This window comes from Dendrobates tinctorius, unplaced genomic scaffold (genome assembly GCF_039654945.1).
Source record: "Dendrobates tinctorius isolate UK_male_01 unplaced genomic scaffold, ASM3965494v1 ptg000058l, whole genome shotgun sequence".
In the NCBI taxonomy this organism is placed as follows: Eukaryota; Metazoa; Chordata; class Amphibia; order Anura; family Dendrobatidae; genus Dendrobates; species Dendrobates tinctorius.
The window spans coordinates 21,004,365-21,019,961 of record NW_027361726.1 but is presented as its reverse complement, the minus strand read 5'-3'; the positions used below and the strand labels follow the sequence as shown (position 1 = coordinate 21,019,961).

The 15,597-nt window shown below is 46.5% G+C and overlaps 1 protein-coding gene across 1 annotated transcript in view; it reads left to right on the top strand.

Annotated features, from left to right (window-relative positions):
- Positions 1-15,597, top strand: part of UNC79 (unc-79 homolog, NALCN channel complex subunit) — a 191,532-nt gene that overhangs the window by 123,132 nt on the left and 52,803 nt on the right. The window contains exons 22-25 of the mRNA XM_073578106.1: positions 4,655-4,803; positions 5,390-5,547; positions 14,510-14,691; positions 15,185-15,386. Coding sequence (XP_073434207.1) covers positions 4,655-4,803; positions 5,390-5,547; positions 14,510-14,691; positions 15,185-15,386 — 691 coding nt within the window. The remainder of the gene's footprint in view (positions 1-4,654; positions 4,804-5,389; positions 5,548-14,509; positions 14,692-15,184; positions 15,387-15,597) is intronic.

Below are 15,597 nucleotides of genomic sequence, written 5' to 3'. Positions count from 1 at the left end.
GTTAATTATATAATTCCACATGTGTTAATTCATAGTTTTGATGCCTTCAGAGTGAATCTACAATTTTCATAGTCATGAAAATAAAGAAAACTCTTTGAATGAGAAGGTGTGTCTAAACTTTTGGTCTGTACTGTAGAATGCTTATAAGTACATACCCCCCGCGGTAGGGACATATAGCACGATTGTGCAGAATTTGTGGGGTGAGAGATGAGAGATTGCCGCTGTTATGAGTCAGAACATCCTGCCACAAACGTCTGAGAAGATAAGAGTGAAGCAAGTGCTTACCAGTCCAGTGAATGTGCAGCGTGTGGGGCAACGACACGTCATCCACCGCGGGTCAGAAGCGCTGTAAGCAGCGCCTTCTGCAACTATTTATAGAAGCCAAGATGGCGGCTGGGGAGGAAGTGTAAGGCTATGTGCACACGTAGCAGAAAATTTCTGCTTAAAAACCGGACTCCCTTCCCAGAAACCGCACATTTTTTTCTGCGCGTTTTTTGCGCAGAAAACCTGCGGGTTTTATGCAGTTTTTTTTCCGCGCGGTTCCTGACACATAGAAATAGCCAGAAATGCGGAAAAATCCGCGAAAGTAATGAGCATGCTGCGTTTTTTACCGCAAAGCGTTTTTTTCGCAGTAAAAAAATGCATCAATATGCACAAAAAGTGCAAAATGCATAGAAATGAATGGGAAGCTTATTTTTAGCGGTTTTTGAGCTGATTTTTTGGCAAATCCGCTAAAAAAAACCCGCTAAAAAACCGCTGTGTGTGCACACAGCTTAAAACCAGATGTGATGTCTAGGTGTGCGCCAGTGAAGCCTGATGCGTTCCATAGACAGGAAGTTTGAGTGGGGAGGTCCCGAATGTGACGTCACTGTGCGTTTCAGCGGTGCCATAAGCGTGTCACCGGCAGGAAGTGCCACTTATTATGAAGAAAAGCTCCTCTACTGCAGAACTCTTTACAGAGGAGATACAAGATGTTCCTTAGGGACAAAGAGTGTGCTCCTAGTGGCGACTGTGCATGACGTCCTGGAGCAACTTTCACATTTGTATGCAGCCACCAGTGCTCCGAATGCCTCTCAGTGATTCACACACACCTGACCACGACCTTCGCAGGGACAGATGGGGTACTAAGTAAAGGAAGCGGGCACTTTTCATTTCTTCCTCCAGTTCTCTGGGTCCCTCTGCATCCTCCACTATGCATTCCTCACCCCATGCCCCATCCTCGGAGGCGGCTTTTGGGTCGAATGCGGATTCCCAGTCTGAGTCTGATACGGACTGTAGTGAAATATGTATATGTAGGCATGTATGACCAGCAGTAATTAACATTTGTCTTAAGGTACTGTCACACTTAGCGATGCACCAGCGATCCCGACCAGCTATATGACACGGTCAGGATCGCTGGTGCATCGCTAAGTGGTTGCTAGTGAGCTGCCACACAGGCAGATCTCACCAGCGACATAGCAGCGGTCGGCGGTCGTCACTTACCTGTCAGACGAGGCGATCCTGACGTCCTCCCGCCCGCGTCCACACGTCGCTCGTCGGCGCCACAGGAAGCCCAGCAGGAAGCTGACGACGAGAAGCGGTCCAGGACGTTCTCGCGCGATCAGCGATAACCAGCAGGGGAGCAGTCGGAGGTAAGTATCAGACATAGCGATATCGCTAACAATATCGCTTAGTGTGACAGGCCCTTTAGAATGCAGCTCTCCACACAGGTCATGACCTATTGTTATCATGAGAAGGCAGTCTCCTGTCTCCAATCTCACCAGGGGGCTTTACTGAGAACCACAAGTGGAAACATTTCACACCCTCCAGCTCTTTGAGGAAGAGATGCCAATTGGAGAATGACACTATCTATGTATGAGAAAGGTTACACAAAGAGTTTCAGAGAAAAAAGAAAGTATTCATTGGTAAAATAGACATGGTCCAGTCACAAACCAGCAATTAGAATATTAACATGAGAGGCTGGTCTAGAAATTGGATCCCCAAGTCACATCTATAAATTAGGCCTACACATAAAGAAAAGGGTTCACAGTGAGGGGCAGCCTAGTTGTTGTGCTCCAATTCATATTTCCCCCTCCCTCGGGGACAGAAAATCAGGATGCAAAGTTTGATATTTCTGTAAGTTTTCTCCCTTTTATTTTATCCCTGTTTTGCATATTTTTATGGCACGTTTTCCATTGTTATATCCTTTTTATTGTAAGCACTGTACCTTTCATATTAAAGTTTAAAACTTTAATAAGTCTGAACCTTGTTACTTTAAAGAATCCATAGCCTTTGAGTGTGTGCTCCTGCCTCCTGGTGATTGGCACATAGTAGTACCGTGTTTCCCCGAAAGTAGGACCCCCCCCCGAAAGTAAGACAGGGTGGGGGTTACGGGGGGGTCCTTCAATGTAAGGCCTCCCCCGAATGTAAGGCAGGGTTGGGGGCCGCTGTGAAATGTAAGGCCCTTACCTTTGGGCCGCCGCTGTCCCCCATTGGGTCCCCAGGCTCCAGAGGTGTCCTCATGTGCAGCTGGGCGGGTCCAGCGCTCATGGGGTTAACTCGCCGTGTTAACCCCGCAATCCGCCCAGCTCAACAGCTCATTGGCCGCCCGTTCCCCACGTCACCGCCGGCCCCCGGCTCGAGCACTGATTGGTCCAGCAGCTTGGGCTGTAATTGGCCGCCCCAGCCCCACGTCACCGCTGTTTCCCTGCTGATTGGCACAGCGTTCCCTGCAGCACAGGCCTTCCGCACCCACAGCCGCACCGCAGAGGAAAACGTCCAGCATTTAAAAACCAAGTAGGGAAACATGTACTGTATAGGGTATGGGGCTGTGTGCAGTGGGATACGGCACTGTTATGGGGTGTGGGGCTGTGTGCAGTGGGATACGGCACTGTTATGGGGTGTGGGGCTGTGTGCAGTGGGATACGGCACTGTTATGGGGTGTGGGGCTGTGTGCAGTGGGATACGGCACTGTTATGGGGTATAACAGCATGTTAATAAATGTTAATTTATTGGTTAAAAAGAAATTGTCATTTTTTTTCGGCGAAAGTAAGACAGGGTGGGACTTTTTGGGGTAAAATTAATGTAAGACAGGGTCTTACTTTCGGGGAAACACGGTAGTAGTACTTCCTGGACTCATCACCCGTGTGTTCGTTGAGTGGTGGCAGCGTGTATGAGCGGGGTGTGTGGTCTGTGTCGGGGTGTGATTTATGCTCCCATTGCAGCATAGAACAGAGGTTAAATGCTGGACTGAGTGAGAGGAGACAGATTAACATTGCATGAGCAACCCCAAGTCACGTGCTGAGAAGTGGGTATGTGGCAAATTGGTGGCGGCGGTGGGATATGCGAATATATCCTCCCTTGTAATTCATGACATGGACCAGGTCTCAAAAATGCAGGATATGTTCAATAGCCTTATCTTGGCAATTACCCAAACTCTTAACCTAAAGGAGGATGAGGCACCTGTTCAGGAGCATTCTGTTTCTTTCAAACGGGTAAAACTTCCTTCACAGAATTTTCCCACTCACATGAAGTTTGAAGCGATTATGTCCAAACACTAGGAACACCCTGAAAAGCGCTTCCTGGGAGGGAAGCAGCTAGACATTCTTTATCCTTTTAGCCCAAACCTTGTTGGTAGATGGCCAGAGTCCCCTAATGTGGACCCGCCAGTTTCTCACCTGTCATCTAAGACAGTCTTGTCTCTTCCAGATGGGGTATCTCTTTAGGACTCTAGACAGATTGAATCCTTGGCTGGCGCCTCCCTTTGCCCCATTTTTGCCTCCACCTGGGTGGCAAAGTCCATGTCTGCCTGGGCAAGAATGCTTCTTCAGGGTATCCTAAAGGCATCTCCTCTGGATGAGATGGCAGACTTGGCAGACCAGATTACCCATGCCGGCAAATATCTTCTGACCGCCTCCTTGGATGCGGCCGGTTGTTCCACCAGGGATACAAGCAACATCGTTGCTATACGGCGCATTCTCTGGTTGAGAGCGTGGAATGCAGATCCACTTTCTAAAAAGTGGGTTAAAGGCTCACTCCACTCGGGTGATGGGAGCTTCCTGGGTAGTTTGTCACCAGGCCTCGGCTGTACAGATTTGGTCATCCCTGCACACCTCGTGAAGTTTTACAAGGTTCATACCCACATCTTGTCTGATGCAGGCCTGGGAAGGAAGGTGTGCTGCAGGCAGCGGTTATGCACCGGCCGATCTAAATCTGTATTTACTTTGCGTTCTTTCTGTTCCCACGTTCCCACCCTTGGAACTGCTTTGGGACGTCCCATAGTTACCTGTCCCCCCAATGAATCGATAAAGAAAGAGGGATTTTTGGTACTCACCGTAAAATCTCTTGCTTGGAGCCTTAATTGGGGGTCATAGCACCCTCCCTAATGTACCTCTGTTGGGCCTATGTTCCTTTGTTGTTGGGTAGATACATATGTTGAGTTTTGGTTGGTTCTCCTACTGCTTTAACACTAACTGAGGTGCTTTGTGCCACTCGGTGGGTGTATAGTGCTAGGAAGGAGCTATTTTTCTATTTTGCCTTGTATCAGCCTCCTAGCGACAGCAGCATACACCCATGGTTACCTGTGTCCCCAAATGAAGGCTCCAAGAATTAAATTTTATGGTGAGTACCAAATATCCCTCATTTTCATTTCAACTTTTTTCTTTGCTTTTAATAGGAAATGGCAAAGTTTGACGAGCCGGACATCCTTTTTAACATGCTGAACTGCCTGAAAATCCTGTGTCTTCACGGCGAGTGCCTATATATTGCCAAGAAGGATCACTTGCCGTTCTTGGCGTACATTCAGGAACACATGCTAATCTCCAGGTAAATGTTCAAAGTCCAGAACAAATGGTGTAATTGAGAATATTATGATGGCGCTTTGTATTAAGCCATGGATTCGGAGAATTTACTGTTGGTATTTTCCAGTAATACGACGCTGATTGTGAAAGGTCCGTCTACCAGAATATAGTCGTTGGATGGGTTTACCTTTCATTCGTGTGCACCAGTTACATCCAGAGCTGCTTCCCCACACACAGGAGCGCTCAGCTCAGCCGGGTGCTCCTCTATTTTATATGCAATGGTCATTATATATCTATATCTCCATGCCGAACAAAAGGATCGGTCGATTGAAATCCAATCACTCGATCCTTGGGCAACTTTTATCCAATATAGAGGGGGCTCTTTAGCACTGACTTAATTTTATCTGAGCTCCCAAAAATGCATCACATTGAAGGAAGCTTGCAGGATTTTTGCAGCTTTGTTTGTGAGTGCATTATGTATCCTAATGTAAATCTATAAAAAAAAGTGTTTGCAGAGTTCTTTGAGGATTCATATCTGTAGTTTTCTTGCTGTGTATGTTTGCTGCCTTGTCACTTGAATGTAAAGGACCAATCATTGTTTTCTCCCACAGCTTGTGGCGAGTTCTGAAGTCTGAGTTTTCGCAGTTGTCATCTTTGGGGGTCCCCCTGCTTCTGCACTCTCTATCCCTTCCCTATGGAGCAGATATTTTCTGGACAGTGATAAACTCCAACTTTAACAGCAAAGACTGGAAGATGAGGTTTGAAGCAGGTAATATCCATTTCTGTTTCTTTTTCTGGGAAAGTTGGGTGACAGTATGGCTGCTAAAACACAGTTCATAGGGGCTATAACCCAGTGCCATAGGCATCATGCTTTACTCCCTCAGGATCTGCACTAGACATAACTTAGGGTGTCCCTTTAACTTCTTTCTGTTACCAGACGTAATAATCCGTCCATGTGACCTGGGCCTATTTGGCCACGGATGGATTATTACGTCTGCTTGATTGCCCGAGCACACAGGTGGTGTGCGGGCGATCGCCACAGGGTGACAGCTGACACCCGGCCATAAGTGCCAGGAGCGATCATGCACCACTCCCAGCACTTTAACCCCCAAAATGCTGTGATTGAACACGATTGCATCATTCCGGCTGCCGGCAGAGGGCTACCTTTGGATCGGAGACCCCGCTTCGTGACATGGGGTTCCAATCATTGCCTTGGTGACCGGATGTCGGACGACATCCGGGGTCACCAGAGCTAGGAAACTTGCTGATCATGACAGTTTCTACAGCATGGAGATGCAGGTGCATCCCCATTCTGTAGAAGTGATCAGCCTGCAAAAAATGATAGTCCCATAGTGGGACAAAGTAATAAAGTAAAAAAAAAAATTTTTTGATATAATAATTATCTTAATTTATACAGCAGCAACATATTCCGCAGCGCTTTACAGTTTAACAGTTTCAAAACACAAGTCATAAGTAACAACGTTAGTAATACAATAATTAAAGCACAATAAGACGACCCTGCTCGTGAGAGCTTACAATCTACAATGAGGTGGGGGAGATACAAAGTACAGGTTTGTATTTACAATGGTGTATTTACAATGATGGTGTAAAAATTTATTTCTTTATCGCTTCATTGGGGGACACAGGTTACCATGGGTGTATGCTGCTGTCGCTAGGAGGCTGGCACTAGGCAAAAAAAGGAAATAGCTTCTCCCCAGTAGTATACACCCACTGACAGGAACCAAGTACCTCAGTTTAAGCCTAGTGTCTTTTGGAGAAGGACCTGGATCTAACCCCAGATCCGCAGTTTTCCTTTTCTGGTCACTTGTTGTGTTTTATTAATCTTTTCCCTTTGTTTTTCAGATTCTTCGTTCTAAGGTAACAGGGTGTAAGTTCTCACCCTGCTTTCCCGTATCATGTGACCGAGAGAGAAGTGTGGTGTCACCCACATCGCCCACTCTCGTACCCGCAGGCAGGACTTTTTCCCCTGTCACCCTTTTGGGTGTTTCAGGGTGATTCCCGGTGTCCCGTCCTTGCCTTTTCCCCTACTAACCCCTCTCCTCGAACAGGACTGAGAGGAAAATGGTGGTCACCGGCGGTGGCCTCCCCCCCCTTCTTGTAAGGAGTTGATGCCGTCTTCCGCACCGTCTGGAAACAGTGCGGGAAGGAGGATTTCCTATTCCAGTGACCCCCATCCACCCGGGGGCTCCTGATGACATCCTTGTCTGTGAAGAGGACCAGGGCTCACCTTACAGGTATGTATGATTCCCTCCCTGTAGAACGTCAGGTCCGGGTAGCAGGGCGGCTTTAATTCTTGAGGCCCCACTTTGCGGTGGCCATAGCATCACTCAGGACACATTTTATCCTTGTAATCCTGCATAGTGGCGGCCATTTTCCCCTGGCCGACCTCTCACTCAGTGACCCACTCTCCCCCTCCTTTCTCCCTCGCCACACCTCCTGCTGCCTCCCCCTGGCCACTCACCACTGCGATTTCGAATCGCGTGCCCTTTTTAGCCAATAGAAGGGCTTGCTTTGCCGGCAAACTTGGCCATGCCCCCCGCTCCACAGCTCGCCTATTCCCGGCGTGCTTTTGCACCTATCATGGAGAATCCTCCCCTGCCGGTACACGCCCCCCAGCGATTCTCCAAGCCAATAGAAGGGCTTACCCTGCCGAAAAACTTGGCCACGCCCCAGATCCAAAGTGCGCCTCTTGCTCCTATCACGGAGCATCCTCTTGGTACACACCCCCCGCAGATGCACCAATCGTAGGGGCGCCTTCTTTTCTTGCCGGCCGGCTTATCTTCCTGGCGTGTCAGCCAATCAAATTGTTACTTTCTTTTTCCCGGCCGGCATTTTTAGTTACGCCCACCACTCTGTGTCGTGCGGATTGTAACGCTGTTCAGCCGATGCTTCATCAGTTCGTGTGCCTCAGCAGCTGTAATTCTGTCTGAGACACTCCTCTCCTGCATGGTTTATGCGCCCTCGGTGTCGGACCCGCATTTAGCCGAAGAACACCCGCGGCAGGGGAACACCGCTATTCTCACAGCATCTGACTGTCACTGGCATCGGTAGGATCTACTCTCTCCTCCCCCTATATAGCCCTTTCTTATTTATACACCTGTGCCCTTTGTATAATAAAGTGGTCCTCAGGCCAGTCTTCCCTTTTCTCTCCGTCCTGCAACCCTCCACACCAACTCTAACTTCTGTTGCCCTTCCCAACAGACCTATGCCCATGCCCCTCTAAGCTGACTATGATCCAGTGCGCCTGTGCCTTCTGCAAAAGAAAGTGGTCTTCAGGTCCACTTTCCCCTTCCTGCACAGTCCTGCACCACGTCTGCCCCACAGGAGCACTCTAACGCCCGGGATGAGAGCACACCCCTCCATCCGGAGTGGGCTGTTGCCATGTCACAGTCGGTATCTGACCTGATAAAGTGTATCACAATCCCTGCTAAACTCTGGGAACATGCTGAAAAGCACTTCCCAGAAAAGAAGCAGCTAGACATTCTTTATTCCTTTAGCCTTTATCTAGTTGGTAAATGGGCAGAGTCCCCTAAGGTAGACCCGCCGGTTTCTAGCCTGTCTTCCAAGACAGTCTTGTCTCTGCCAGACGGTGTGTCTCCTAGGGACACTATGGATAGACAGATTGAGTCTTTGTCCCATCTTTGCCTCCGCCTGGGGGCAAAGTTCATGTCTGCCTAGGCAAGAATGTTTCACCAGGGCATACTAGCGGCATCTTCTCTAGATGAGATGGTGGATTTGGCGGACCAGATTGCCCATGCCGGCAAGTATCTTTTGACCGCCTCTTTGGATGCGGCCTGTTGCTCCGCTGGGGAGAACAGCTTCATCATTGCTGTGTGCCGCATCCTCTGGTTGAAGGTGTGAATTACAGATCCATCGTCAAAAAAAAAAATCAATAATCAACTTTTTTCTTCCCTCCCAGGAGGACGTTTCTTTCAGTCTCATTTGCTAAGTCATCCGTCGCAGGCGCCAGAGGTTCTTCAGGCCGTCTCTTCCCTGCTACACTCAGGGGTAATCGTACCCTTTCCCGGAAAAATCACTTTTCAGGGTTCTACTCTAATCTTTGCGTAGTCCCGGAGAAAGTCGGATCTCTCCATCTGATTTTAGATTTCAAACGAACGAATCCTCAGGTTTGGATCCGTCATTTCAAGATGCAGTCTAACCGAGGCTGCAACCAGAGTCTTCAGTTCGCCTTAGACACTCCGGACCGTATCGGCTAGATCATCAGCAGAGAGAAGTTCTCCCTCACCCCAGCCCAGCATCTGATGTTTCTGGGATTGAGGTTTGACATGGCACAAGCCTTGGTTTCTTTCCAAAGATGAAGTTCTTATTCCTCTGCCAAGGGATCCGCACTCTAAGCGACCAGCTTCTCTCTCCCTACAATACAGTATGAGAGTTCTGGGGAAGATAATTACTGCCATGGAGATATCTCCATTTGCCCTGTTTCAGACCCGTTCTCTTCAGCTAGCCCCCCGTGTCGGCTTGGAACAAGAGGACTGCTTCTCTGGACCGGCCCATTCTACCGCCTCTTAAAGGGAGCCAGTCCTTGACCTGGCGGACGTTATTACTGTCAGTCCTTCATGGGATGTCCTTCCAACCTCTCTGGTGGCAGGTCGTCACTACTGAAGCCAGTCTCTTCAGTTGGGGAGCGTGTTTTTCTTCATCATTCAGTACAGGGTCGCTGGAATTCCTAAGTAACAGCTCTCCCCTTCAATCTCCTGGAGATTAGGAGAATTTCTTCTTCTTGCCATTCACCGCTGTCAGCCCTTCCTAGCAGGCCAATAGGTCCGTATAAAATCAGACGACGTCCCTGCTGGGGCTTAAAACATCAAGGAGGGACTTGCAACAATCAGATGTTGTCAGAGGTAACAAGGATTCTGCGAAGGGCGGAGTGTCTCATTCCCGTCATATCAGCCGTATACACTCCTGAAGTGGAAACTTGGGCAGCCTATTTCCTGAGTCTTCAGGGTCTCGCACCGGGCGAGTGGTCTTTCATTTCCGCCATTTTCAGTCAAATATGCCAGAGATGGGGCTCACCAGACGTCATCCTCCTGGTGTCTTGGATGAACCACAAGGTTCCTTCGTTCGTAGCCAGGTCCCAGGATCCGCTTGTCATAGGATTTGATGCACTTGTGACCCCGTGATCACATTTTCAGTTGACTTATCTTTTTCTGCCTCTTCCCTTTATTCCGAGAGTTGTGAAAAGGATATAGGTGGAAGGAACTCCCATAATCCTGGTATTTCCACACGGCCCAAGAAGGGCCTGGTATGCGGAGCTGGTGAGCATGATCAACAATACCCTCTGGAGGTTTCCAGACCGTCCAGATTTTCTTTCACAGGGCCCCCTCTTCCTCCAGAGTTCTCAGTCTCTGATTTCAACAGCATGACCATTGAGGCCACAGTCCTGAGGGTGACCGAACTTTCCCATCAGGTTATTCAGACGACCATAATTAGGGCAAGAAAACCAGCATCCGCATTTATCTATCACAGATACTGTAAGGCCTTTCAATGGAGTATGGACAAAATTTGGTCACTACTACTCTTAAGGGTCAGGTTTCCGCTCTTCAATCCTTTTGCAACAAAATTTGGCTTCTCATTCCCTGGTAAAGACTTTTCTTCCAGGAGTCACCCACCTGACACCAGGACATGGTAGCTCGCCTTCTTACATAGCGTTCCTTCCTTCTTACATAGGGTGATCTCTTCACTTCCCTCTCCGGAGAAGTCCCTCCACAATTAGATCTGGTCAAAGCTATCCGAGTATATCTCTCTGATGCCTTGTTTAACATCTATGTAGGTCCTCGTAGGGACTCCAAGCCTCCAGGTCCACTATTGCCCATTTTTGTTTTGTTTGGCAATATTGGAGGCATACCTCGTTCAGTACTAACAACTTCCTCCAAGGGTAAAGGCTCACTCCACCCGGGCAGTGGGAACAGCCTGGGCACTGTGTCACCACGCTTCAGCTTAACAGATTGTTAGCTGCGACCTGGTCTTCATTGTTTTCTGTTTCCCACCCTTGGGGACTGCTTTGGGACGTCCCATGGTAACCTATGTCCCCCAATGAAGCGATATAGAAAGAAGGATTTTGGGTACTCACCGTAAAATCTCTTTCTTGGAGCCTTCATTGGGGAACACAGCACCCTCCCTAACTGTTTGTTGGGCCTACGTGCCTTTTGTTGCCGAATTGGTACACATGTTGAGTTTTTGGTTGCTTCTCCTACTGCTTTAACACTAACTGAGGTACTTGGTTCCTGTCAGTGGGTGTATACAACTGGGGAGGAGCTATTTCCTTTTTTTGCCTAGTGTCAGCCACCTAGCGACAGCAGCATACACCCTATGGTAACCTGTGTCCCCCAATGAAGGCTCCAAGAAGGAGATTTTACGGTGAGTAGCAAAAATCCTCTTTTTTTAAATCAAAAATAATAATTAAAAAATCAAAAATATTGTATCTATAAATAAATGTTTGAATTAAAAAAATATAAACAGTAAACGTACACATATTTGGTATCGCCACATCTGCAACGACCCAACCTATAAAACTCTCCCACTAGTTAATCCCTTTAGTGAACACCATATAAAAAAAAATAAAAAACAAGGCAAAAAAAAACCAATGCTTTATCATTATGCCGCCGAACAAAAAGTGGAATAAAACGCAATCAAAAAGACTACTTAGTTATAGCTCTCAAAACATGGTGATGCAAAAACTATTTTTTGCAATAAAAAGCATATTTTAGTGTGTAACAGCAGCCAAACATAAAAACCCGATATAAATCTGGTATTGCTGTAATCGCACCGACACAAGGAGTAAAGTAGCCTAATCACTTATACCGCATAAGAAATGGCGTAAAAAATAAATAAAACCAATTCTTCACCTGTTGTTCATTTTTTCATTCTGCCTCCCGAAAATCGCAGTAAGGCTCGACACACATTTAATCTGCGCTGAGCTGTTACACCAAGGCTTCTGTATAAATCTCTGAAATACTTGATTCAGACAGAACCTCCAGTGGAAGATTTCCTATAGTGAGGCAAATGGAGGCACTGTGAACGCCGTCTGACCTGTGATTTGTCGGCGTCCGTCTTTGCATAAAAATGCTGTCTGCCACAGATTTGTGCACTTCTGAAAAGAAGGACACTGCTGAACAGAGGCCAGACGGAGTGCAGAGTAACTCTACTGCCTCATTATAGTGAATCGATCCCTTGGGGGTTTCATCTGAATCACGTCACTCCGAGATCTAGATGGAAACCCTCAAAGTAAGTGATTAGCGTAGAGCGCCGGATAAATGTGATCCCAGACATTATGTAAAATGTTCCCAATAAAAGCTTCAACTCAATCGTCAAAAAAAGCAAGTCCTCTATCAGTTCTGTCATCTGTTAACGGAAATATTGGGGGCGTACACGTTACTGGTAGCACGAAGGCTCTGGAAAAGCTAAATGGCTTCATAACCCTCCAAAAGAAATTCAGAAAAATCTGTGCTCCCAAATCCAAATGCCCCTTTCCCTTCTGAGCCCCACAGTATACTCAAACCACATATAACGTCCATGTTTGGTATTTCTGTAGTGATGACAGCCCACCTAACTTACGGGTGCGTGCCTCCAGAAGCACAGACTGGGCATAAAGTACTGGTGACTTCAACGTACTGGTCACTACAGCATACTGGTCACTACAATGACAGTTTGCAATTTTCACTTGTCAACATTCATTGCTGCTTGTTTCTGGAAAATACCTGTCACGATCCCAGTGCAGGTTCTTGACCTGCACGTCAGGGGTTAATGTCTTGAGCTCAGTGCAGGCTTTGACCTGCACGCCTGGGGTTAATTATTGTGGCCTCTCTTTGGTTCAGGGAGAGCTTTTTATAGCCCTGAGAAACTCCAATCCCTGTTAGTTATACTTTTGCCTTTGGTCGAGTGTGGTGACCCCTGTGTGGCCTGTTCATTGTCTTATAGCTTGCTTATATGGTTCTGATCCGGTTCTGTCCCCCGTTGTGCGTTTGCCTGTTGATTCTGTACTGTATATCTGCTTCTCTGGTTTCTGACTTCTTGGCTACGTCTTGACTATCCATTCTGTCTAGCCCTTTGGTAATTGTCGTCCTATCTCGTGCTTTGACCCCGGCCTGATCTGGTTTATGTCCCTGTTTATGCCAATTAGTAACTTTGTTCCATAGTTACCATTCTAGGAGATTTTCTGCAGCTCCTAGCTCTCTGGAGTTTAGGCCATGCCCCCAGCAGTCACGTGCTTCAGGTCCTGCGGGTCTGAAGCACGCATCTTCTCTGCTGCTGCCCGCTCCGCAGGTATCTCTGAGCACAGTTTGTCTTACTCAGGACACGCGCACTGGCTCAGTGAGCAAGTGCAGTGCGTTGTTCCTGACAATACCCATGGAGTCAAAATCAGCACTACACCTGTAGATAAATTCCCAAAGGGGAATAATTTCCAAACTGGGGTCACTTGAGTGGGAATTCTGCTCTTCCAGCAATTAGAGGCTCTGTATATGGAGTCCGCAAACTCTTCTAGGAAAATCTGCGCTCCAGGAGGCAAATAGCGCTCCGACACTCCCGAGTCTCTCTGTATGGCTAACTAGTACTGTACAGCCACATATGCGGCATTGCCACGTTCAGTAGAAATTGTGGGACAAATTTTGGTGCCATTTTTACCCACTTCTTGTGTGAAAATGTAAAATCTGGGGCTAAAACTAAATTTAGATGGTAAAAATGTAGTTATTTTTAGCCCTTAGAAAAATGAAAAACTTGGGGCTAAAACAACATTTTTGTGAGCAAAATGTGATTTTATTACCGTATTTTTACGGCTCAACTTTATAAACTGTGAAACATCTTGGTTTCAAGGTGCGCACATCAGAGGCTCTCCAAACGTGACATGGCGTCTGCCAATTTTTCCTGCAAATTCTGCATTCAAAAATTCAAATGACGCTCATTCCCTTCCGAGCTCTGCCGTGTGGTTTTCTCCCTCATATGGGGTATCAGCATGCTCAGGATAAATTACACAACACCTTTTGGGGTCCGTTTTTTTCCTGTTACCCTTGTCAAAATAAAAAAAATTGGATCTAAAATCAATTTTTTGTGAAAAAAGTTAAATGTTCATAAAAAAAAGCACCTGAAGGGTTAATAAGCTTATTGAACGTGGTTTTGAGCACTTTGAGGGGTACAGTTTTTGGAATGATGTCACTTTTGGGCATCTTCTATCATATAGACCCTTCAAAGTAAATTCAAATGTGAGGTGGTCCCTAAAAAAAAATCTTTTCATAAATTTTGTTGGAAAAATGAGAAATCGCTGGTCAACTTTTAACTTCCTAAAAAAAAAATTTTGGTTCCAAAATTGTGCTGATGTAAAGTAGACATGTGGGAAATGTTATTTATTAATGATTTTGTGTGACATATCTCTGTGGTTTAAAGGCATGAAAATTCAAAGTTTGAAAAATGCAAAATTTTCCAAATTTTCACCAAATGTATTTTTTTTCACAAATAAGCGCAAGTCATTCCAAAGAAATTTTACCACTGTCATGAAGAACTATATGTCATGACAAAACATTCTAAAAATGACCCAGATCCATTAAAGCGTTCCAGAGTTATAACCTCATAGAGTGACAGTGGCCAGAATTGTAAAAATTGGCCTGGTCATTAATGTGCAAACTACCCTCGGGGGGTAAAGGGGTTAAGGACAGATAATACTATTTGTAATGATTGCCTCATGCTTATTGTTACAGTGGAGAAAGTTGCCATCTTGTGCCGATTTCTGGACATTCACTCAGTCACCAAAAACCATCTATTGAAGTATTCCCTGGCCCATGCTTTCTGCTGCTTCCTAACCGCAGTGGAGGACGTGAACCCGGCCGTGGCTACCAGAGCAGGACTTTTACTGGACACCATTAAGAGACCTGCTCTACAGGTGAGGACAGCGGCTCTGGTTAGCACCATTTCTCAAGGGTGAGGGACTTAATTATTATTTTATTATTTTTTACTCATATATATAGCGTCATTATTTCCACAGCGCTTTACAGACATTAATGACACTGTCCCCGATAGGGCTCACAATCTAAATTCCCTACCAGTATGTCTTTGGAATGTGGGAGGAAACCAGAGTACCCGGAGGAAACCCACACAAACATGGGGAGTACATACAAACTCCTTGCAGATGTTTTCTTGGTGGGATTTGCACCCAGGACTCCAGTGCTGCAAGGCTGCAGTGCTAAGCACTGAGCCACTGTGCACAGCACTTTTCTTAAGGTGCCAATATTAATTAGATGCAGTTCAGCTGAATCTACAAATTAAGCGGTCAGTTATCTAATGTGAAAGGGAGTGTCCTGCCTTTACAAAAAATAATCAAAGATATTACATTTAAAGTACATTATTTGTACTTTGCTCCTTTCCTCTCTTTCCAGGGTCTTTGCCTTTGCCTGGATTTCCAGTTTGACACTGTGGTGAAGGATCGGCCGACAATCCTCAGCAAGCTGCTTCTCCTTCATTTCCTGAAGCAAGACATCCCCGCTCTGAGCTGGGAGTTCTTTGTGAACAGATTTGACACATTGTCACTGGAGGCTCAGCTACACCTTGACTGCAACAAGGAATTCCCATTCCCTACAAGTAAGGCTTGGGCTATGCATTAATCCATGTCCCGAAAGTTCCTAAAATTCTCTTCTCCTGGTGCAGTCACTGTGTACATTACATTACTGATCCTGAGTTATATCCTGTATTATACTCCAAAGCTGCACTCACTATTCTGCTGGTGCAGTCACTGTGTACATACATTACATTACTGATCCTGAGTTACATCCTGTATTATACTCCAGGGCTG